At 49.3% G+C, this 24,484-nt stretch overlaps 1 protein-coding gene across 1 annotated transcript in view; it reads right to left on the bottom strand.

The window, feature by feature from the left end:
• The window catches only part of LOC141731339 (uncharacterized), a 796,170-nt gene that overhangs the window by 728,257 nt on the left and 43,429 nt on the right, over positions 1-24,484 (bottom strand). Inside the window, exon 6 of the mRNA XM_074555958.1 lies at positions 15,610-16,231. Coding sequence (XP_074412059.1) covers positions 15,610-16,231 — 622 coding nt within the window. The remainder of the gene's footprint in view (positions 1-15,609; positions 16,232-24,484) is intronic.

Genomic DNA, 24,484 nt, shown 5'->3' with positions numbered 1-24,484 from the left:
TCAGTATAGTATAGTATAGTATAGTATAGTATAGTATAGTATAGTATAATATAGTATAATAAAGTGATTAATCAGCCTACTGGAATCATGGAGTCAATGCTAATTATTTCCACTATGGGGATGCCATGCTACGATAATTATCACCACCAGGTCCTCATTTGGTTTTATTTTCCAGGGTGAAATCTCCCTCTGATGTACACCTCCTACACCATGCAAAAGCCCAGGTCACGTCACCTCCAGCTGTGGATGAAACGGAGCTGCTCCAGAAGCTTTACCATCTCCTGGAAGCCAAGGGGTTTCAGACAAGGATGGAAGGAGTGGAACTCCTCCGAGACCTGTGCAAAACCAGCCCCCAGCTCATCTCCACTAACATTACCCAGGTATGTAGGGTATCTTCACTGCTCCTTTCCTTTAGTTCCTTTCCTAAGCCTGTAGCAGTAAAGTTAATTCAGTGGTCTTGGCACTCTGTCCTGGCTGTTTGGGACACGCTGGTCCTTCTTACCCAGACAAATTTAATTCAGGTCCAGGCTTCAGGACAAGTTATTTCAGTCCAGCTGTATTTGTCTGGCAGGTGCCTATTGCTACTGTTCATCAGATGATGGCAGAATTTTCTGCTGGTGTAACTGCTGCTCTCTCCTACTGCCAGTTGGGTTAAGTGAAGGGAATCCAGCTCCTGAAAGCATGGCAATTGTTCTCTAGACCAAAAATGGATTTGCATAGGGAAGAGAAGTATCAGGCTGGGTTGGTTTAGACCCAGTTGTTTTTTCAAAAACAACAATTCTATATACTCCATCTTGTCTTACACAGGCACAGCTCTGGCTACTCATTTCCATCCTTGTTCCTATTCCTCTTAGTAAAGACAGTGCTCACCCTTTTTGGGGGTCTTTTTTTCTCTTTGGAAAAGGAGGAAAAGAACTAAGGACTCATCTCTGCCTTTTCCTTCCAGTAGCTGCTTTTTCCCGTTTTCCAGGGAAAGGTGCCTGATAATGTGGCTGTCAAGGGACTGAACCTGCTCTAATGAGAGCTGAACAGCACATTTCATTTCAGAAGTCCACCTGTTACTTAGAGAAATGCTCTGGATCCTGGAAGAGTTGATCAGAGCCCTGCACTTCTCCAGACACTGGCTCTGAGTCAAACAAAAGAAAACTTAGATCTCCTCCAGCTATAATTTTGGCAAAATCATAACTGCCCTCAGCACTTGAGGCAACTGTATGGAAAACTGGGCATTGTAAACATCTGCTTGCATTGAAAGCAAAGGTTGTCTTTAGCATTAGTAAATGGAATTGATTTAATGATTTATAGATGGAGAGAAATACCATAGGAACTATTCTGTCCCCAGCCAAACCTCCAGAAAACAGAAGAAAATCTTTCAACCAGCATGAGGTTGTGCCACCATTGCAGTGAGTGGCCCACAGGAAAACAGTGAAATTGTGCAAGCGAGGGCTGACCTGACAGAAAGGATCACTTTCATCTTTGACATTGCTGACTGCTACATCCACTCTTCAAACAAGGACATTTGAATCCAGCTTTCACATTGCTTGTTCTCTTCACAGATTTTTGATTATTTTGTCCTGAGAATATCTGACAGCCACAAGAAAGTGAAGCAGAGGGCGCTGGACGTGCTGGCTGAAATCACAGGAGCCCTGAAAGATGCCTTGAGCCCGGTGATCGTTGTTTTGGTGGAAGGAATAACAAAGAACCTGAACTCAAAGGATCCCAGGGTTCGTGGGGCAGCTGTGAAAGCACTGGAAGAATCCATTGCTCATTTGGGTAAGGCTGAGCCCTGGCAGGGACTCTCCTCAACTTTGTCTCTGTCTCTCCTGCACAAGAGAGCACTGAGTGCCTTGACAGCTGCTCTTGTCTGTGGAACGCTCCAGCTGACACCCACCAGGGGCTGTGCAGGTGCAGCCCTTATGCACCATCCCCAACAGGCTGGAATGGGATCAGCATTTCCCAACAGTCCCACGAGCCCTTGGCTCTGTGCTGCTTGTCTGAAGAGCAAGTCCTGGACTACAGCTCTGCTACACTTCAGAGGCAAAGGGGGTTTGGAGTTTGCTTGGGCCCCGTCTGACTTCCCAAATGAACAGCTTTGCTGTTGGCATGAAGGGACAGTCACCCATCAGAGCTTCTGCAGGGCAGCCCACCTGCAAGGCTCTACATTAGAGGCATTAGCTGCCTATTTTTCACTTTTCTCTTTGTCTTCTATTTTCAAAGTGGAACTTATGATTCACCAAGTTCATTTCTTTAGAACAAACAGGTGTAAACCCAGCTGTCAATGATGCCTTGTTCCACATGTTGTTTTGCATGGGGCAAAATGGCCACAGCAATTAACTACATAGGCAAGGGCTGCTCTAAATTCCTTTGCCACACAGATTTATGTCAGCTCTGAGAATGCTGCACTGGGGGAATATGCCTGAAAAAATGAGTGTTGAAGAGGCAGGTCTTCAAGAGGAGTTTCCACTTTCTCCTCCCCAGCTGCTCTGTGAACTCAGGAACTGCCTGACTCAGCGTCTTTCTGTGTCCCAAGTATGGGGCTCTTCCTTTTTGCTCTGGAATGCAGAACCTTTTCACTGCTTCCATGTGACTGAACTCCTGAGGTCCCTGATGTGTAATGTTTTAACACAGCTCCTGCTACAGCAGACAAGTTTGGATTTACAAATGTGAAAGGAGAGCTTTTCTTTTGGAATTTAAAAGCCTGCCAAGCAGGCTGGAAGGAAAGAAGAAAAGGATTCAAATATGCGCACAAATGTACTTGATTTTATAAAATGGGGTTGGCCCTGCCCTTTCCCTCCCCACTGTCCTTTCTCCTGTGACCTGAGAAAAGTGAGCAGAAACATGTGTTTCCCTTGTAGATAAAGTGTCACTGCTCAAAGAGTTCAGCTACCAGTGGAATCACCTGAGTGGCCAAGCCCTGCTGGATGTTACCGGGTGTATCACAGGTATGGCCTCCGCTTCTGAGCCAAGAGCTCTTCCCAGGGAGTATTTACAGGGAATGCCTGTGAGCAGACAGCAGAGCAGCTCCTCCAAACCAGGAGGTGCTGAGCTTGTCCCTGCTGCCCCATGGCCAAGGCAGGTGGGTTTGGCAGGTTTTCCCTGGCTGCTGCAGAGCTGGGCAGCATCTGAGATGGGGGCAGCGCTGGGCCTGGGGCTGAGCTCTCACTGGGGCATCTCAGAACCACCTCCAGCAAAGGGAGGGGCTAAAAATGCCCCAGCTGGCTCCTTTCTCAGAAGCTCAAGGGACATCTGTGATCTTTGAGGGGAAATGGTGGCCAATTCTGTTTCAGGGCATTGGTTTGTTTTGTCCTCACAGAATTCTTGTTTTTCTCTTGGAAAGTTTTGAGGCTGAACTGTGCAGAGCCTGGGGGTCACAGCTTAGGCCAAAACTCAACAGAGGTATCAGAGGCACGGGTTTAGTGCAAGGCAGCCTCTGGGGCTCAGGACAGAAGCAGAGTGCTGAGGCTCCCTGCCTATGCTGTCACAGTGGCCTTGGACTGAGCCTTTCAGGGTGTGCAAACTGTGTCTGCCTGTGTCAGCGCTGTCCAAAATGCTACAAATGCAGCTGATAATTGATTCCTCAGAGGAGCTTGCTATGGCAGCAATAGCAAAGGAATGGAAAAAGGATAATCTCCATATATAGTAGAGAAGATGATTGATAGCCTTGCTTTAACTGGGGCTAAATCCACTGTAATTATGCCAACATCTTTCAATGCAAGGTTTAATACACTTTGTGCCTTCATTAGGAATCTCAAAAGGGCATGTTCAGAGATTGGGACTGTCAAAGGCCCTTTAAAGAGCATTTGAATACAGTAGATCTCCAGCAATAGGGAATTTAGTTTAACAGTTCTTTTGATCTCTTTTTCAAATAAAGGAATTATCCATAAATTAGGACTACTTTAGAAAAAGCAGATGTTCTCTCTGAGATTTAATAGGAACAGACAGCTGTTCCTCACATTCAATAGTCACTGATGTCTTTAATTGCATTTAAACTCAAATGAATTCCCATTTTAAAATGGGTACCATAACCCTTTCCTGCTTAGCAGAATTGGTTTTGGGTACTTGCAGGAGCTCTTTCAATGTTGATGACTGCTGGTGGATTAACAGCATAGAGAAAATGAAGTCTCTTTCACCACAGAATTGTAAATGGCTGCTAGATAACATTTTGTCTGATCAGAAAATAAGAACGGTCTCCAGAGCATTTCAGATTTTGATCTCTCAGCCAAATCTGCCATGCAAGAAGCCTGTTGGTAGTAACTTTTTGTCTGTGTTTGATACAGTTCAGTTCAGAAAATGAGCAGAGAGATTCCAGAGACAATTTGAGAAAACACTCGTGTTTTGGTTACATTTCAGTCCCCTGTGTAGCATTTTTCTTTCTCTATGCCCCTATTTCAGTGGACATTATAAGAAAAAATGCCATTACCATTGGGAGGGGAAGTGGCATTAAAATGTGGAGATGCTCAAATGCCACAGCAATGGGGTCTGGGTAATTCCCTAAGACACCCTGAGGTTTGAAACAGCTCTTTGTTGGAAGCCCCAAAAGCATTCTGCCAAAGACACCAGCTGGTCACTGATGTTTCTCATCCAACTGTCACGCAGCAGCCATCTCTGGTGGGCTGGAGTTTTGAGGTGTGTTCTAATCCTGCCCTTTGCTGTGTGCCACTGAGCAAAGGGAAGAGCCAGATTAGACATTTGGCACTTGACATCAAAGTTAGAAAAATTGAATCGTCCCTTTTATTAGAAATCTCTCAATTTCCTTGCTATGGTGCATTTCCAAATCTTCAAGTGTGGGTTTAGACAACTTCTTAATGGAAATAAAAGGCAGTTGGACATTTCATTCATTGTTCATACAGAAAGAGATTGTGAAATAATTTAGTAAAGGTAGGAAGTCTGCCACAGGGACAAGGTGGTGGTTGGAGCAATTAGTCCTGCGGGGTTGGTGGTTCTGTTTCCAGGATGCTCAGCTGCTTTGCCCTTTTCTGGACCAAGGGGCTGTGGGTGCTATTTTGCTGATCTTGGCCAGAGAGGCTTGCAAGAAGCAAAAGCAGAGGTAGATCCTTGTTTGCATTGAGGCTGGTGGGTAAGGAGCTGTGTCTCTGTCCCGGCAGTGCTTGTGCAGGGGGTTCATGCCAGGAGCCCTGAAGTCATCCAGCGCGACGCCCTGCCCGTGCTCTGGTCCTTCCTGGGGAACAAGGCGCTGCCTGTGCGGAGCGCCAACGTCCGCACCGTGGCAACCAAGCTCGCCTCTGCCCTCTTCAAGGTGATGGGCACCCAGCTGAAGAAATGTGCTGCCAGCAAGCCTCCACATGTACAGCAAAACCTCTCCAAACTGTTGGGCTGGTGAAGGCAAGATGTTCCCCAGGAAGCTGAGGAAGCGCTGAGTCGGACATCTCTGAATTTGCCTTTTGAGCTGTTCCAAAAATGACTAAATCCTAAGGAAGGGTGTGCATCTGCTCCCACTCTCTCCATTGCCCTTCCTGGTCATAGCATGGGGGACCTGAAGCAGCTCCAGATGGAGGACAAGGTGAAGGGCAGTCAGGGCTCAGCCTCACACAGAGGTGAGGGGGGAGCTGGGCCAATCTCTGCTGGGAGGAAGGGTCTTGTGGCAGCCCAGAGAGGCTGTGCACATTGCCAGGGAACAGCTGTGCCCTGCATGTGCCCCTGCAATGAGCTGTGCTGCTGCCAGTGCCCCTGGAGCTGTGGGGCTGCTGAGCTGTGGGGCAGGCAGAGGAGCAGGAGGGTGCATGTGCAGCTGAGCCATTCCTGGAGAGCACAGGGCTCTGGGCTCCCTGCTGTCCCAGGGCAGCCCAGAGGCCAGGCTGTGCCTGTGCCAGCTCTGGGCAAGTGGCTCAGGGTTGTGCCCTGGCCTGCCTCAGTGTCTGCCAGCAGGAGCATGTTTCCCTGTGCAGCTGTTTAGAAGTTTGCAGGAAATGTGTCCCATTAAATAGGGAGCTTTGGCTGCTTTACATTTGCATGGAGGCCTCTGTTTAACTTTGTGTCTCCACTTTGCAGATCTGACTGGTTACAGTCTTACCGAGAAGTTTTCTCAGGACAATTCAGATGTTCCCTCACCCACAAAGTCCTCGCCTCCCATCCAGAAGAGCTCTCTGTCCTCCAAGCTCAGGAAGAAGCTGCCACCTGTATGGAGAGTGTTTGAAGAATAGGATTAATGTGTTAGGCTTCATAGTTACAGCTGTACATATGTTCTGATCTTTAGATGTAGTTATGAATTAAAGTATTTTGATTGTATCTTTAAAATTTGATGACATATTTTTAATTGTATATATTTTTTAGGATAAAAAAATTAAATAAATAAATAAATGAATGAAATTTTAATAAACTAAGAGAAGAATGTGAGACCAGGACCTGCTAGCCTAGAGATTATGGGAGTGCAGCTCACTCGATGTGCCAGTGTCTCACCACATCCTTTTCTCATTGGGCCTCTCCTCTTCCTCTTTGGCCATGTATTCTTTGTGTCATTTGTGCTGCTCTTTGTAACTTGGCATTACTACGGGGTCACACACTGACCTGTTTGAGGGACAATGGATCCAAAAGATCCTGTATAGTCAAAGGTTTTTGTCTTGGTTTGGAAAGACAGGAGTCTGCTAAGGAAGGCAGGAGCCACCCCTGAAATGGAGAATGTAAACCCTCCCCACCCCTCTCAATTGCTATAAATTTTAAATTAAGGGACTCTCAGGCAAAAATATGGGAGCAGGAAATAACAGTTCTTTAATAGGTAAGGAAAAAAAATGGATAAAATAAACAATGCGTTACACTAGAACAACACTGACAGAGTCAGAACCCAAGCTGACACCCTGTGGGGAGTTGGTGGCAATCCAATTGGAAATGTGGCTGCAGCCCTCCTGAAGTGTCAGGTGTGGTTCTGTTGGAGCAAGGGGGATCTGTAGAGAAGGATGTATTCTTCCTCTGAAGATCCAGTAGAAGAAGAGAGAGCTGCTGTTCCTCTGGGGAATCCAGTGGAGAAAGCCGTGCTGGTGTCTCAAAACCTCTGGATTATATCTGGGTAGCAATGCTTGGCTCCTCCCTCTGGGCAGAGCATCTCACAGTGGGATGTTATAGTTCTTATCAGTCACGCAGTGACATTCAATAGCCTGTTGTCATGCAGTGACATTCAATAGCCTGTTCTCAGCAGATGTCTCCTCTCGAGGGAGGAGTGGGAGTGAGTGCTCAGAAAGAGAGATAAGGCAAACTGCCCACTTGACAAAAGACAGCTGCCATACAGATGGTAATAGAATACATCTTGCCTTGCAATCTGGAACATTATCCACCCCTTATTCTATTTCCATCTGCATCACAATGAAACCTTACACACAGTTCTCACTTAAGACTACGTTTCCCTGTGGCACACAACGGCTTTCTCCATCTTTCTGCATTACCCACCAAGTGCAAACAGGTCCTTGAGCAAAAACAATTCCATGCATGGGTTTGTCTTTGCCTGAAGTGGGAGTAATCCAAACAGTTTTTCCTAAAATACCTTTCACGTGTACAACAGGGACTTTATCTCCACCCACTGTGTGCAGGGGTTCAGACTGGGCAGGACCAGCTCTATTTATGGACCCTCTGGTGTTGACCAACCAGGTGGCTTTTGCTAGGTTCATTTCCCAATTTCTAAAAGTCCCCCCCGCCGAGTGCCTTCAGGGTTGTTTTAAGTAGTCCATTGCATCATTCAACTTTCTCCGGCAGCTGGTGCATGATAAGGAATATGATATATCCATTTAATACCATGTTCCCTGGCCCAGGTGTTGATAAGGCCATTCTTGAAATGGGTCTCATTGTCTGACTCAGTTCTCTCAGGGGTGCCATGTCTCCACAGGATTTGCTTTTCCAGGCCCAGGATGGTGTTCCGAGCAGTGGCGTGAGGCACAGGGTAGGTCTCCACCCATCCAGTGGTGGCTTCCACCATGGTCAGAACGTAGCGCTTGCCTTGGCGTGTCTGGGGCAGTGTGATGTAGTCAATCTGCCAGGTTTCCCCATACTTGTACTTGGACCACCGCCCACCATACCACAGGGGCTTTACTCACTTGCCCTGTTTGATGGCCACACACATCTCACAGTCATGGATGACCTGAGAAATACTGTCCATGGTTAAATCCACCCCTCGGTCTCATGCTCACTTTTAGGTGGCATCTCTGCCCTGATGGCTGAGGCATCATTGGCCCATCAACCTAAGAACAACTCCCCCTTATGTTGCCAGTCTAAGTCTTATCTTTGACACCTCCATTTTTGCTGCCTGATCTACCTGCTCGTTGTTTCAGTGTTCCTCATTAGCCAACTCTTGGGGACATGAGCATCCACATGGTGGACTTTCACAGGTAGCTTCTCTAACTGAGAGGCAATGTCTTTCCACTCATCAGCAGCCCAGATCGGTTTTCCCCCAAGCTGCCAGTTAGCCTTTTTCCACCTTTCCAGCCAGCCCCAAAGAGCATTGGCTACCATCCATGAATCAGTATAAAGATAGAGCTTTGGCCATTTCTGTCTCTCAGCAATGTCCAGGGCCAGCTGAACAGCTTTGAGTTCTGCAAGTTGACTTGATCCACCTTCTCCTTCAGTAGCTTGTCCAACCTGTTGTGTGGGGCTCCATACGGCTGCTTTCCACTTCTGGTTCATCCCTACGATGTGACAGGAACCATCAGTGAAAAGAGCGTAGCGTGTTTCTTCTGGGGGCAGTTGGTTATAGGGAGGAGCCTTTTACGCACGTGTCACTGGTTCTTGTTCCTCTTCATCATTCCGACCAAAGTTCTCACCTTCTGGCCAGTTTGTAATTATCTCCAAAATCCCAGGGTGATTCAGTTCACCTATACGGGCACGCTGTGTGATCAGAGCAATCCATTTACTCCATGTAGCATCAATGGCGTGGTGGGTGGAAGGAACCTTGCCTTTGAACATGCACCCCAGCACCGGTAGTCGGGGTGCCAGGAGGAGTTGTGCTTCCGTGCCAATCACCTCTGAGGCAGCCTGGACTCCTTCATAGGCAGCCAAGATTTCCTTCTCTGTGGAAGTGTAGTTGGCTTTGGACCCTCTGTAGCTTCAACTCCAAAATCCCAGTGGTCAGCCTCGAGTCTCCCCAGGCATCTTCTGCCAAAGGCTCCAGGACAAGCCATGGTTCCCTGCTGCAGAGTAGAGCATATTCTTTACCTCTGGTCCTGTCCTGGCCGGGCCAAGGGCTACTGCAAGAGCGATCTGCTTGATCTGGGCAAAGGCTTGTTGTTGTTCAGGGCCCCAGTGGAACTCATTCTTCTTGCAGGTAACCAGGTAGAGAGGGCTCATGATCTGACTGTATTCGGGAATGTGCATCCTCCAAAAACCTATGGCACCCAGGAAAGCTTGCGTTTCCTTATTGCTAGTTGGTGGGGACATAGCTGTGGTCTTGTTGATGACCTCAGTGGGAATCTGATGCCGTCTGTCTTGGCACTTCACTCCCAGGAACTGGATTTCTTGAGCAGATCCCTTGACTTTTCTCTTCTTAATGGCAAAGCCGGCTTCTAGCAGAATCCTGATGATCCTCTCTCCTTTCTCAAATACTTCCATTGCTGTGTTCCCCCACACAATGATGTCATCCATGTACTGCAGGTGTTCTGGAGCCTCACCCTTTTCCAGTGCAGCCTGGATCAGTCCATGGCAGATGGTGGGGCTGTGCTTCCACCCCTGGGGCAGTTGGTTTCAGGTGCACTGCACGCCCCTCCAGGTGAAAGCCAACTGAGGCCTGCATTCTGCTGCCAGAGGAACGGAGACAAACGCATTAGCAATGTCAGCAGTGGAGTACCACTTTGCTGCCTTGGACTCCAGCTTGTACTGGAGTTCCAGCATGTCCAGCACAGCAGCGCTCAGCGGTGGAGTCACTTCATTCAAGCCACAATAGTCCACAGTCAACCTCCATTCTCTGTCAGACCTGTGCACAGGCCAAGTGGGGCTGTTGAAGGGTGAGTGAGTTTTGCTGACCACTCCTTGGCTCTCCAGCTCTTGGATCATCTTATGGATGGGCATCACAGCATCTCGAGTGGTTCTTGTACTGTCGTCGATGCACTATGGAAGTGGCAATTGGCACCTATTGCTCTTCTCCCGTCAGGACTCCTACTGCAGATGGATTCTCAGACAGTCCAGGCAAGGTGTTCAGTTGCTGCATGCCCTCTGTCACTACAGCTGCTATCCCAAATGCCCACTTGAGTCGTTTTGGGTCTTTGAAATACCCACTTCGGAGGAAGTCTATGCCCAAAATACATGGGGCCTCTGGGCCAGTCACAATAGGATGCTTCTTCCACTCATTCCCAGTCAGGCTCACATCAGCTTCCACCAAAGTGAAATCCTGGGATCCCCCTGTCACACCAGCAATAGAAACAGACTCTGTCTCCACATGTCTCGATGGGATTAATGTGCATTGCACAGCAGTATCGACCAAAGCTTTGTACTCTTGTGGTTCCGATGTGCCAGGCCAACGAATCCACTCAGACCAGAAAACACGGTTTTCCCTGGCCTCTACCTGGCTAGAGGCGGGGCCCCTCTAAGCCTTCTTATCTTTCTTTCCCTGGGCATATGTCTTGGATGTTCCTTCAAGGGGATCGGACATGTCATCATCATCATCATACCTGGCAGTTCGGCTATGGGCAACTGGAGCTGCTTTCCTTCTGGTGGCTTCCTTCAGTTCATGCACCCGTTGTGCCAGAGCAGCAGTAGATTTTCTATCCCATTTCTTCATGTTTTCTCCACAATGACGCAGGTAGAACCACAGCTCAGCTCGTGGGGTGTACCTTCTCTTGCCATCGGGGTAACATCTGTGTTGGCTACCAGAACCTCTGATCTGTACTGCTGAGATTTGGAGAAGGTCTTCTTTAATCTCCTCTCTGAACTTCTTATGATTCTCCTCTATCTTGTCCTCTAATTTCTGCAGACATGTTTCTACTGCTGCAATTCTGGCATGTGTTGGGCCATGCACAGCATCTACATATGCTCAGAGCTTCATTGCCATATCCAGCACAGTCTCATCCCTCTCATCCCACTTCATTATGGCTAAGGCAGAAGCATATTCATGTGGCACAAGTCGTACAAGTTTCCGCCACATCACAGACGTGCATGGTACCAAGTCTGGGTTCCTAGTTGTTACATCATCTGAGAAGATAATCTTTGCCACTGCCATTTCTCTCAGGTGTTGGATCCCTTGCTTTATGGTCTTCCACTGGGTTTGTTGCATATAGAGATCATCTGCACAGGTATCTTTGTGCTACATTTTCCAAGACCCGTGCCCAGAGACTGTGTGGAGTAGTCCCCATCATCATTCCTTGGTCGATGACAGGATCCTGTGACAGGGATCCCAAATACCTTGCTTCAGTGCCATCCAGAATTGTAGCCTCACCTGCAGCATCCCAGAGACGGACCAGCCAACTAATTATGGATTCATCAGGTCATTAGGTGTAATCCTTCTGTAGGCCACAAAGGTCCTTCAGAGAAAAGGACTCAATATTGGCTTCTGATCTTGCGCCTGCTGGTTTGACTCCTGATTTTATGTCAGGAGGCATTGAGGGTCCTTCTCCTGCTGCATCATCATCATCATCATCATCCACTGGTCGATCAGTCTTGTCCATGCATTTCCCACTTCTAGTGCTGGTAGCAACAGCCATTGGTTGAGGCTTATTGTCTGGTTTAGCTGCTGGCTTAGGCTCACTATCTGGTTTAGCTGCTGGCTTTGAACCTGGGCTGTTGGCTGTAGCCTGACTGGGATAGCTGATTTATCTCCCTGCCCCCCTGCCTCTGTCTGCTACCCGACAGTATCTAACAGAGTGGGATAAGCATAGGCCAGGGCCCAGCTTATTGCAATGAGCCTTTTCTCTTTAGAATGATCATGGCACTTTGTTTTTAGGTATTTCCCCACCTCAGCTGGGTTCTGAATTTGTTCCCGTGGAAAATCCCAGTCTACAGGATCAGAATATTCCTTCAGGGTTTAGCCTGTATTTTCCCATTCTCCACACCACTTAGGATTTTTCACGCCTGCATCTGCTTCTGGGACAAGGGTCTCACCAACTCCTCTGGATATCTCAGCCCTCATTCTAGAGAAGCTGCAGACCATATAGAGGAAGCTTGATTAAATACCAGATTAAATACCAGAAAGATGGTCTCTTTAACATTCAGGGGAAACTGAACATTCTCAAAAAGTGGCATAACAGATTCAAAGGAGAAGAAGGAAAGGAAAGGCTGGAAAGCCTCATTCCCTGCTCCTCCTCTAACAAACTGGGTGCAATTACTAATAAATTCCCAAAACATACTACTGGAACTGGGATGCAGGGTAGGACGAAGAAACCATAAACCATAAATATCATAAACAGACTCCAGTATCTTTGTAAATGCCCTATAAATCATTATCACCAAGGCCTGCACAACAGCTATTCCAATCCGTGCCGCACTACCATAAAAATTATGGGTTATGGACAATAATCCTAGTGACCAGAAAGGTATTGAAACCTCAAAAAGCTCTAGAGACCAGAACCACGTGAAGGCCTCCACCCCAAGAGACATTAGGAATTCAAGCAACATGGCTACTGACTGCTTTAACTCACTAGAGAGTGAGCACAACCAACATACAATCAATAGAGCTTTTTTCCACCTTCTTGAGCCATGCATTGGGCACCAATAGATGTATTTGTCCTTGCTCAGAGCAAATTTGGAAGAGAATCCCAAAGGGGCTCCAGTAGCAAAGCAGATTAAATCAGCCCCTTCCCCCAACCGGTCCTGGAGAAAATACCTCCTTGGAGAAAGGTGGAAAAACCTGTTTATTAAACAATAAAACCCCTTGCCGCTCCAAAAGAGATGACTGAGAAACTGAGAAAGTCCCCTCCCTGGGTTGCAGCTCAGCTCACTAAGTCTCTGATCAGTCCCTCTGGTGCTGGAAATGTCGCAGGCCAGGCCTGGCCCAGTGGCCACAGATGTAGCTGCTGGTGCTCTTCTGGTGTTCAGTCCAGAGCAGGTTTGAACAGCTCCAAAGAAAAGGGAAAAAAACCCACAGTCCAGGGAACTTCTTTGTCTCCTTTGCCTCAGCTAGCTAAACTAACTAAAAGCAAAAGAGAGCTCTGTCCCGCTGTCTGTCCATCCACAGACAACACAGTCCAGAGCAGGAATGTGGAGGAGTGAGTGCAGTGTCTGAAAAAAACCTGCCTCTTCTTCTCTCCCCCTTCACTCTCTGGAACAAGTCTTAAAGGTGTACAACTTATTATTCAGCATAAACAGAATGAGACAATTGGGGATAAAAGCATCATTTAGTCAACCCACGACACCCACCCATTACTTACTTTTTTCTTACTTTCCCAAGCTTGCTGACAAACTTGCTGAGTCCTGATGACTCTTCTTCTTGTATCTCTTTCAAGGATATACCAACCCAATTTCTGAATATGTCCATTATTCATTGTTTGTGCATGTGTCCATTGTCCATTAGTACAAGCAGGCTGGATTGTGCTTTGGCTGAATATGGGCATTGTCTAACAAAAACTCCTCAATCTGCAAAAACTCTCAATATGTAACCATACTGAGATGACTGGAACCACACAGGAACAACCAGGACCATGCTGAGGAGAACTGGGACCACACTGCAGGTAACTGGCAGTGAGTGAGACCATGCTGGGAGGGACTGGGATCATATGGGGAGTGACTGGGACTATACCAGGGACAACTGAGTTCAATTGGGACCATACTGGGAGTGTCTGTAACCATAGGGGAGTGATGGAAGCACACTGGGAACAGCTGGGCCCATGCTAGGACCAACTGGGATGACTCTGAGAGGGACTGGAATGATGGAGGGATTGACTGGGAGCAACTGGAATGATGCTGAAAGCAACTGGGAAGAAGTGGGAGTGACTGAGAACAAGCTGGAAGCAACTGGGATAAACTAGGAGAGACAGGGAGACACTAGGATCATACTGGAGGCTACTGGGGTCATGCTGGCATTGACAGGGAGCAACTGGGATAACACTGGGGGCACTGAAATCGTACTGGGAGTGTCTGAGAGCAACTGGAATTAGACTGCAAGTGACTGGGATCATACTGGGAGTGGCTACAATCATACTGGGATCAGAGTGGGTGTGATTGGACCCTGACTGGGGGTTACTGGGAGTTACCAGGCCCATGCTGGGAGCCAACAGGGGACATAATTAGAGGAACTGGGAGCAACTGGGATAAAACAGGGGGCAAGTGAACCACCCTAAGGTAACTGGGAGTGCCTGGCAATGACTATGAGAATGTTCAGGGCAACTGGGATATACTGGGAGTGTCTGAGCCCATATGGGTGGTGACTGGGACCGGACTAGGAGCCACTGGGAATGTGCTGGGGGAACTGGAAACACGCTGGGGGCAAGTGGGAAGGACTAGGGACCTGGTGGGAGAGACTGGGATCATACTGGGAGTGCCTAGGACTATGCTAGGGACAACTGGGAGAACTGGGAACACACTAGATGAAATTGGGAAGAACTGGGACTGTGCTGGGATCAAATTGCATCATCATAGGGAATGACTGGGAGGGACTGGGCTCATACTGGGAGCAGCCACTGCTGGCCCTGGGACCCTCCAAAAACACCTCCTGGGGAACCCGGATGTCCCCCCGAGGGCCATCTGTGGCTCGGCTTTGGAGCCCTGCCAGCTCCAAACTTCCCCTGAAAAAAATCCCAAACCCAGGCACCCCCCAGCAGGTTTGGGCCGAGCTCCCCCTTCCCCGGGCACCTGCAGGATGGGGGGTGATGCTCCCAGGGCTGCGGCGACTCCAGGGTTCCCTCTCCCCTTCTCCAGCTGCTTCTGCTGCCGCTCAGCCTCTTCCTCCTCCTCCTCCCCTGTTCCCGAAGGTCGAACCGTGAGGGGAAAGGGGACAGGGAAAGGGTGGAACCATGAGGGGAAAAGGGGCAGGGAAAGGGCGGAACCGTGAGGAGAAAGGGGACAGGGAAAGGGTGGAACCATGAGGGGAAAGGGGGCAGGGAAAGGGCGGGAACCCTGAGGGAAAAGGGGCAGGCTCAGGCCAAGGGCGGCAGCTGTGAGGGGGCACTCTGGGCGGCGGCGCTCTGCAAACAGAACTGCAACGGACTGAACATGAACGGGAGAGAAAGCAGTAAGTCTGAGAGTTTTATTTGCTATCAAATACATCCCACACACCCTGCCCCACACAATCCCCGTCCAATCGCTCCTACGCTCCCATCCCATCCTATCGCTCCCAAATTGGGATCCCATTTCTCCCATCTCCTTCCAACCCCATCTCACCCTGGTACCTGTGGAATGGAGTGAGTTTGGCATAGGATTGAGATTTTGAGGTGGGAACAAGCAATTTGAGGTAGGATTGAGCCCTTTTGTGTTAAGATTGACCTGTTTTCAGTATGATTTGAGTGGTTTTGAGGTGAAAGATTGATCCCTCTTCACTTTTGTACTGCAAAGAGATGGAAAAGACAAGAAAAATTAAGGCCAAACCAAAAGAATAAGAAGCCAGGTGTGTTCCCAACATGGATCACAGGGAAAGTGGGTCACCAGGGCTGTGCCCCAAGTGCCTCCTCCAGTGGGGGATGGAGCTGGAGCAGAGCATGAAGCTCTTCCTGCACTCAGGGCACTAGCAGGGCTTCCCTTATCGGTGGCTGTATTGGTGTCGGGTCAAATGAGAGCTCTGTGAGAAGCTCTTCCCACATTCTCTACACTTGTAGGGTCTCTCCCCTGTGTGGATGCGCCGGTGGGTGATGAGTTGGCAGTTGTACTTAAATCCCTTCCCACACTCAGGGCAGAAGAGGGCCCTCTCCTCTGCGTGACTCAGATTGTGCAGGAGGAGATGGGAGTTGAACCGAAATCTATTCCCACACTCGGAACACTCGTAAGGCCTCTCCCTAGTGTGGATCTTTTGGTGCCTGATCAGGGTGTCATGGTCCCTAAAGCTCTTCCCACATTCCCCATACTCGTAGGGTCGTTCCCCAGTGTGGATCCTCTGGTGCTTGATCAGGTCAGAGCTCCCGCTGAAGCTCTTCCCACACTCCCCACACTCATGGGGCTGTTCCCCAGTGTGGGTTCTCTGGTGGCTGATCAGGCTGGAGCTCTGCCTGAAGCTCTGTCCACACTCCCTACACTCGTAGGGCCTCTCCCCAGTGTGGGTCCTCTGGTGCTCGATGAGCTTATAGTTCCACCTGAAGCTCTTCCCACACTCCACACATGTGTGGGGCTTCTCCCCATCATGGAGCTGTTCATGGAGCACCAGCTCAGAGCTCTGGCTTGATCTCTGGCCGCCTTCCCAGCCCAGGCTGGCTCTTTCCTCCTCAGATCCCTGCCAGCTGCATTTGCAGCCCCTCCTCGTGCGGCATCTCCGGCGCTTTTCCTCCCCGTTGGCTTCCTGCGCCATGGAGCCGCTCAAAATGGCTTCTTCCACCAGGTTCTGCTGCGGGCATTTGTTCCCCCTGCTCTCCATGCTCAGCTCCTGCTCTGGGGGAGGAAGGACAAGGACAGGATGGGATTTGCGTCTGTGCCACAGGCAAGGGCAAGGAGATTCCCCGCAGGGCTGAGCTGCAGCCAGGGCCATACTGGGCTGGGCTACGGAGCAGCACAGAGGGGAAAGGGGCACTGACTTCCTCCTCACCTGCTTCAGTGTCCCAGGGCATCTTCCTCACAGACTCCCAGGGGTTGGCAATGGGAAATCCTGGTTTGGGGAAAACAAGGGATGAGCATATTGAGTTTGAAGGTCCCTCTGCCCAAGTCCATCTCTACCAGTCACCGGCCATCTGTACTTCACAAAAACCTTCCAAACACCCAGATTCAGCCCTGGAAAAGCCTCCCAGGAGTTCCCTGTCCCTGGTCCCTCCCCTTGGGTGTTCAAGGGTTCCCCCCTGTCCCAGCTGCAGGGGGTCACACTTAGATTGGGGGTCCCCCTTCTCCTCGGTGCCCGCCCTGCCAAGGCTGCTGGCAGTCCCAGCGATCCCAAAAGCTCCCCCCTCTTCGCTCTCCCCATTTCGGGATGCCGGGGCTGTTTGGGCTCCCGGGCTCCCTTCTCCCCTCATTCTCTGCTCTGGGCTGCAGCGGCTCCAAGGAGTCCCCCCTGCCCCTCTCCAGGCTCTTGAGGCTCCCGCCCATGGCGGCGCTCCCCCCTCTCTGGGCTCCCCACTTTGGGCTCCTGCGGCACACAGGGCTCTGCTCCTCCAGGCTGCCTCTGCCGGCAGCCGCCACCAGCACCCGCCGATGTCCCCCCAAGGGGCCTTTTCCGCTCAGCCTTGGACTGCTTCATTCTCCAAACATCCCCCAAAAAACCCAACTGGGAGCAACTGGGAGTGTCTGGGAACATGCTGGAGGGAACTGGGCTATACTGGGACATACTGGGAGGGTGTAATGGGAGGGACTGGAACAAATGAGGGTGAAAGAGAGCAACTGGAACCATGTGGAGCACAACTGGCTCTTACTGGCAGGGACTGGGAGCACAGTGGGGCCATCTTTGGATCATACTGGAAGGGACTGGACTAATATAAGAAAACCCTCAAAAACTCCAGAGATACACCAAAAATCCCAGTGGAACTCACCAAAATTTTATAAAACTCCCAAAAATTTCAATAAATTCCCCCCCAAAACCCCCACAACCCCAACAAAACACCCCAAATCCAAAACCCCCCAAATCAACAAAACCCCCCAAAATCACATAAGCATCTCTAAACCCAATAATTCTCCCAAAAACCCCCAATAATTCCCCCCAAATTCCTAACAAAATCCCCCAAAGCCCAAAAAAGCCACCCTGAAATTCTCAAACAGCCTCGCAAAACCCCAAAATCCCCACAAATCCCCCCAGAACCTGCCAGACTCAGTGGGGCTGTCCTGGATCAGGGGGCACCGGCCGGTGGAACAGCAGCCACTTCAGGGGGCCCTCAGAGCTTTTTGGGGAGGGGGCACCATGGGAGACCCTCCAAAAACGGGTGGGGGGGGGGGGGGAGGAACCCCTGCGGTGCCCCCTCCCCCTGAAACCCCCAGACCTTGGTTCAGGGTGGGCCTGGGACCCCCCGGGACCCCCAATTCTCCCCCGAGACCTCTCCAGGAACCCCAAACCCCCCAGAGTCCCCCAGGGTTGGCCTAGAATCACCCTGGACCCCCAAACCCTCCCCAAGACCCCCAAAACTCCCCAGGACTCTCAGACCCCCCCATTTCCCTCCAAAATTCACCCCAGAGCTACCTGAAACCCCCCTGTGAAAAATGCATGTATTTTATGATTGGCTTTTTGCAAATATTAAAATGAATATTATATGTGTTGTGTTAGAAAGAAATGCTGTATTAATTCTCTTAAGTACTATGTTAAATATAGTTTTAGGTTATAAAAATTGTTAAAACAGAAACTATGCTATGTAAGATGCTTTGTTTAACAGAAAGGGCTTGCAGCGAGATAGCAGCCACAGGACACCTAAATCTTTCAGAGAAAGGGAATTTATTGCCTTCTTATCAGAAGAAATGAACTTCTTCCCACCTTGGAGGCGCTGTTAGGATTAGAAGGAAGAAGCTGACACTGACCAGACAGAATCCTGTGTTTGAATGGAATTTATGCATCATGTATGAAGTGTATGAATATGCAACGGGCTATTGTTCTTAATGGTTAGTCCTTTGTTAGCAGGGGTCTTTTTTGGGCTCGTGATGCCCAGAAAAAGGTACCCGGACGTCCATAATTCTTTGTTTTTATTATCTCGTATTGTCCTAATTCAATTTGTCCAAATTGTTATTACTCTAATTGTGTTACTATTTTTATAACCATATTTTTTACTTTTAAATTTTGAAAACAACCGATTGGCGTTCTTCACAATTTGGTAGCAGAGGATGGTTGCTAACACCTCGCTGCCTGTGCTTTAGGAGAGTCAGAGTGGGGAAGGCACGCCCTGCCCTATTTGGCAGCCTCGCTTTGTTTCCCCTGAAGTGACCGACAGACGCAGGTTACGATCTGTGGACAAAAGGAGGCAATATAACAGAGAGAAGGAAAAAAAAGGCTCCCTACAACTGCGGTAATTGGTCCCCTAAGTGTAGTAGTGCGCACGAAGAACCCGGGAAGGAAAAAGGATTGGTAAGTATTTCTCGGGCGGGGGGCAGGTACAGGGAGGGGATGAATGTGTGTGAATGAGAGGCAGGCTGGTTGTCCCAGACCTGCCAAGTGAGTGAGGAGTCTCCCATGCTGCGTTTTCCTCTTTTCGCGAGAAAAGCGGCCAGTAAAGAGACAAAGCGAGTGATAAGAGAGTGAAAGAACCCCCCGGGGTGACTGGGACTGGGTCTCAGGGAGGGGTTGGACCCCTCGGAGGTAGGCAGCAAGGTTTCCTCACCCAATCCACTAGGAAACGGGACAGGAGGGGCCCCTAAAACCTGCTGGGTTGAGGGATTTATATTCTAAGAGCATCCAAGAGCAGGGTTGAGCAGAATTCTGTCGGAGTGAGGATATGCCCAAGAACACTCACGGTGGGACAACACAACTAGATTGAGGGATTAAAATTTTACCCAACAGCATCCGGGGTTGGACAACACAGCTAGACTGAGGGAAAAATTTTTGCCCAACAAGATCCAGGGTTGAACAACACAGCCAGATTGAGGGATAAAAAATGCCCAAGAACATCCAGGGTTGGACAACACAGCAAAACAAATTAAATGCCCAAGAGCATCTGTAGTTGTACCACACCGCTGGGTTGAGGGACAGAAAATGCCCAAGAGCATCTGGGGTTGAACAACACAGCTGAATTTAGGGAAAAATACCCAAGAGCATCTGGGGTTGGACAACATGGCAGGACTGAGGGAAAAATTGCCCCAGAGCATTTTGGCTTGGATAACACAGCTGGGTTGAGGGATATCCAATAGCACCGAGACTGGCCAGTAACACCTAAACTTGTAATAGGTGATGTGAAAGTAAAAGGTACCTTATTGTTGTTTTGTGGTGTGTGTGAGTGAGACCCACACAAAGTCAGCCTCAACTTCCCAGGCAGGTGGGAAGGGGGAGGCAGTGGAAAGAGGAGTGAGTGACCTGCACACCAGGCTGTAGCTCCCGGGTAGGTGGGGGCTTCTGGGCCGAAGAGGAGTGAGTGACCTGCGAACCAAGCTGGCGTTCCCTGGGTGTGTGAGGGGGCCGTAGCTGAAGAGTGTGAAGGACATGCAGACAGCCTCACAGGGGAACGGACGCCAGAGGCAGCAGAGTCAGGCCCTTCTCGGGGGCCTGGTGACACTGAGACCTGGAGGTCAACCCCAGAGCGAAAGAGGGGGCCACAAGGACCTGTGATTTTCTAGCAATAAGGATCCACTTTCTGTCTTGAGAGTGTGAAGGAATATGTGAAAGTGAATGAGAAATAAAAGTGAGTGAATGTAGATGAATGAAAGTATAGGTAATGTCGATTGTGCATTTTAAGCCTTACCATATCTCCTTGGAGGGAGGTGGATTGTATTGACAAGCAGTGTGAGAAAAAGGGGTTTTTTTGGGTGTAAGTAGTTGAAAGAAAAGTGGTATTTAAGTTGTTAGTAAAAAGTTGTCGTGGGGTGACAGCCTTCAGCCTTTATCCCCATATCGTGTGTTGTGTCTGGCAGCTGTGCCTTCCACCCCCCCCCCCCGGCCGTCTTGCTGTGGCCGGATGGGGAAGAGGGGGGGGGGGTGTGGGGTGTGCCCAGGCACTTTTGCTTTGGGCTTTTGCTGCTTGGCTTGGCTAGCCGCTTGCTTGCTTGCTTGCTTGCTTGCTTTCTGCTTTTTTTTTTGCGCTGGTTTTTTTTCTTTTTTTCCCTTTTCTTTTGTTCTCTCTTTCTTACCCTCCCCTGAAGATACTGGACCGGCTCCGGATCTGGCCTGAGAGCTCCAGGACACCCGAAGCCTGCGACAGAAGCTCGGCGCCCTCACAACACAGTCTGGTCCCTTTTCTTTTCTTGTGTTGGGGAGTGTTCTTTTTGTTATTTGTAAATAAATAGGTTTTGTTTTCCACTTTGCTCCTCCGAGGAATTCCTTCCCGAACCCGGTGTTGGAGGAGGGGTGGTTGGAGGTTTGTTTTGTTTTGGGGGGGGCTCCCTTTTTGAGATTTCCCCCTAATTTGTCCTAAACTAGGACAGTATACTTTTTGGTGCGTTGGCCGGGAAAGTCGGAGGCCAAAAAGAGTGGAAAAAAAACCTATAACAATAATATTTTGGTTTTGGTTGTTTTGTGGGCATATTGGTGATTCATAATGTCATTTGGAGTGGAAGCTTGCCGGTTTTTCTGGTCCCTAGGGGCTTTTGAAGTTTTAATACCTTTGTGGTCCCTAGGGTTATTTCCTTACCCCAAAATAGCTCTGATGTTGTCCCTAATAAGTAGCTTTTGTAAGCGGGGGGCACTAACCAGAATAATCATTGTGCTGGCCTTATGTGTGATGATGTGTCGGATAACAATGCTGGACTTTATTTCAGGAATGTATGGATTGTTGTCATGGCTGTGTACTCAGTTTGTTTGGGGAGAAGAAGAGGAAGGGGCTTTTCAGCCTTTGTCTTCCTTCTTCTCCTACAAATTGTTGACATCTCTATTAGAAAATACTGACTTTCCCCTGAGTTTGAAAGAAACCATCTTTCTGGCATTTAATTTATTAAGCCTTGTCTATACTGTCTGGAGTGTATATAAAATGAAAGCTGAGATTTCTAGAGGGGTTAGAGAGACTCCTGATTCAGGAGTAAAACAAAGCAGGAAAAATCTTGACTGGAGTGGGAAATGGGAGGATATGGGCCAGACTTTAAAGGAATTTTCTGATCCTATAGACTGGGACTTTCCATCTGATCAAATTCAGAATCCAGTCGAGCTGGCAAAGTATTTGAGGGAGAAGTGCCATGGTAATACTAAGGAAGAAAGGATCACTGCAGTGAGCTGGGCCTTGGAGTTTGTTTACCGTACTCTGCTAGATACTGTGGAGCAGCAGATAGCAGAAAGGGAACAGGGAGATAAGTTAGTTACTATCCCAGTGACCCAGGCTGCAGCTAACATCCCAGGCTCCAGGCTAGCAGCTGAATCAGACAATAGGCCCCAAACCATGGCTGTTGCAGCTAATACAAGAGGTGGAAAGTGTAAAGGCAAGACCGATCGGAAGGTGGAGGATGATGACGATGATGCAGAAGAAGGACCCTCACCAAAATCAGAGGCCACATCAAGGGGCACAGAATCTGGAGCCAATATTGACTCCTTTTCTCTGAAGGACCTCAGAGGCCTAAGAAAGGATTACAGCCGACAACCTGACGAATCTATTATTAGTTGGTTAGTCCGCCTTTGGGATGCTGCAGGGGAGGTTACGATTTTGGATGGTACTGAAGTGAGGCATTTGGGATCCCTGTCACATGATCCTGCCATCGATCAAGGTGTGATGAGGGGGGCTAACCCTCACAGCCTCTGGGAACGGGTCCTAAGAAGCGTAGCAGAACGGTACCTGTGTACGGATGATCTCTATATGCAGCAGACACGGTGGAAGACCATAGAACAGGGGATCCAACGCCTGAGAGAGATGGCGGTCACAGAGCTCGTTTTCTCAGATGACACAACAACTAGGAATCCGGACCTGGTACCATGCACTCCGATAATGTGGAGGAAACTTGTGCGACTTGGGCCACCTGAATACGCTTCTGCCCTAGCAATAATGAAGCGAGATGATACATATGAGACTGTGCTCGATATGGCAAAGAAGCTTCGAGCGTACGCAGATGCTGTGCATGGCCCAACTCATGCCAGAATTGCAGCAGTGGAAACCCGACTGCAGAAACTAGAAGACAAAATAGAGGAGAATCATAAGAAACTCCGGGAAGAGATTAAGGAGGACCTTATTCAAATCTCAGCCGTACAAATTAGAAGCCCTGGTGTCCAACGCCGGCGCTCCTTTGATGGGGAGAGAAGGTACATCCCACGGGCTGAGTTATGGTTTTTCCTGCGTGAGTCTGGAGAAGACATGAGGAGATGGGATGGAAAACCCACCGCTGTTTTGGCACAACGGGTGCGTGATTTGAAGAAAAGAGAAAGTATAACCAAAAAGATAGCAGCTCCGGTCGCTCGTAGCCGAGATGTTAAGTATGACGATGACGATGACATGTCCGATCCCCTTGAAGGAACTTCCAAGGCATATGCCCAAGGAAAGAAGGACAATCTGGCTTAGAGGGGCCCTGCCTCCAGCCAGGAAGAGGCACGGGAGAACCGGGTTTTTTGGAAGGTGTGGATCAGATGGCCTGGCACATCAGAGCCACAAGACTATGAAGCATTGGTTGACACTGGATCACAATGTACCTTAATGCCATCGGAACACGTGGGGACAGAACCTGTTTCCATTGCTGGAGTGACGGGGGGATCACAACAGTTGACTTTGTTGGAAGCTGAGGTGAGCTTGACTGGGAAGGAGTGGCAGGAACATCCGATTGTGACTGGTCCAGAGGCTCCGTGTATTTTGGGCATAGACTTCCTCCGGAATGGCTACTACAAAGATCCTAAGGGATTCAGGTGGGCTTTTGGAATAGCTGCAGTGGAGATAGAGGGTATTAAACAATTGAATACCTTGTCTGGACTATCAGAGAACCCATCTGCAGTAGGACTCTTGAAGGTAGAGGAGCAGCGAGTGCCAATTGCCACCTCAACAGTGCATCGCAGGCAGTACCGGACGAATCGAGATGCCGTGATCCCCATCCACAAGATGATTCGAGAGCTGGAGAGCCAAGGGGTGGTCAGTAAAACCCACTCACCCTTTAACAGCCCTATCTGGCCCGTGCAAAAATCTGACGGAGAATGGAGATTGACTGTAGACTATCGTGCCTTGAATGAAGTGACTCCACCACTGAGTGCGGCTGTACCGGACATACTGGAACTGCAGTACGAGCTGGAGTCCAAGGCAGCAAAGTGGTACGCGACCATTGATATAGCTAACGCGTTTTTCTCCATCCCTCTGGCAGCAGAATGCAGGCCTCAGTTTGCTTTTACATGGAGGGGAGTGCAGTATACCTGGAACCGATTGCCCCAGGGGTGGAAACACAGTCCTACCATCTGTCATGGACTGATCCAGGCTGCACTAGAAGAGGGTGAGGCTCCAGAACATTTACAATATATTGATGATATCATTGTTTGGGGGAACACGGCAATAGAAGTGTTCGAAAAAGGAGAGAAGATAATTCATATTCTCCTGGACGCCGGATTTGCCATTAAGAAGAGCAAAGTCAAGGGACCTGCCCGAGAAATTCAGTTCTTGGGGGTGAAGTGGCAAGATGGACGGCGTCAGATTCCTGCGGATGTTATTAACAAAATCACTGCTATGTCCCCACCAACTGATAAGAAGGAGACACAGGCTTTCTTAGGTGCTATAGGTTTCTGGAGGATGCACATCCCTGAGTATAGTCAGATTGTGAGACCCCTTTATTTGGTTACCCGCAAGAAGAACGACTTCCATTGGGGCCCTGAGCAGCAGCAAGCTTTCGTCCAGATCAAGCAGGAGATCGCTCATGCTGTAGCCCTTGGTCCAGTCAGGACAGGACCAGATGTGAAGAACGTGCTCTACTCTGCAGCCGGGAG

Source organism: Zonotrichia albicollis, chromosome 20, assembly GCF_047830755.1.
Source record: "Zonotrichia albicollis isolate bZonAlb1 chromosome 20, bZonAlb1.hap1, whole genome shotgun sequence".
Classification (NCBI taxonomy): Eukaryota; Metazoa; Chordata; class Aves; order Passeriformes; family Passerellidae; genus Zonotrichia; species Zonotrichia albicollis.
Note: the sequence above shows the minus strand (reverse complement) of the source record. Positions and strands in the feature narration are given on the sequence as shown.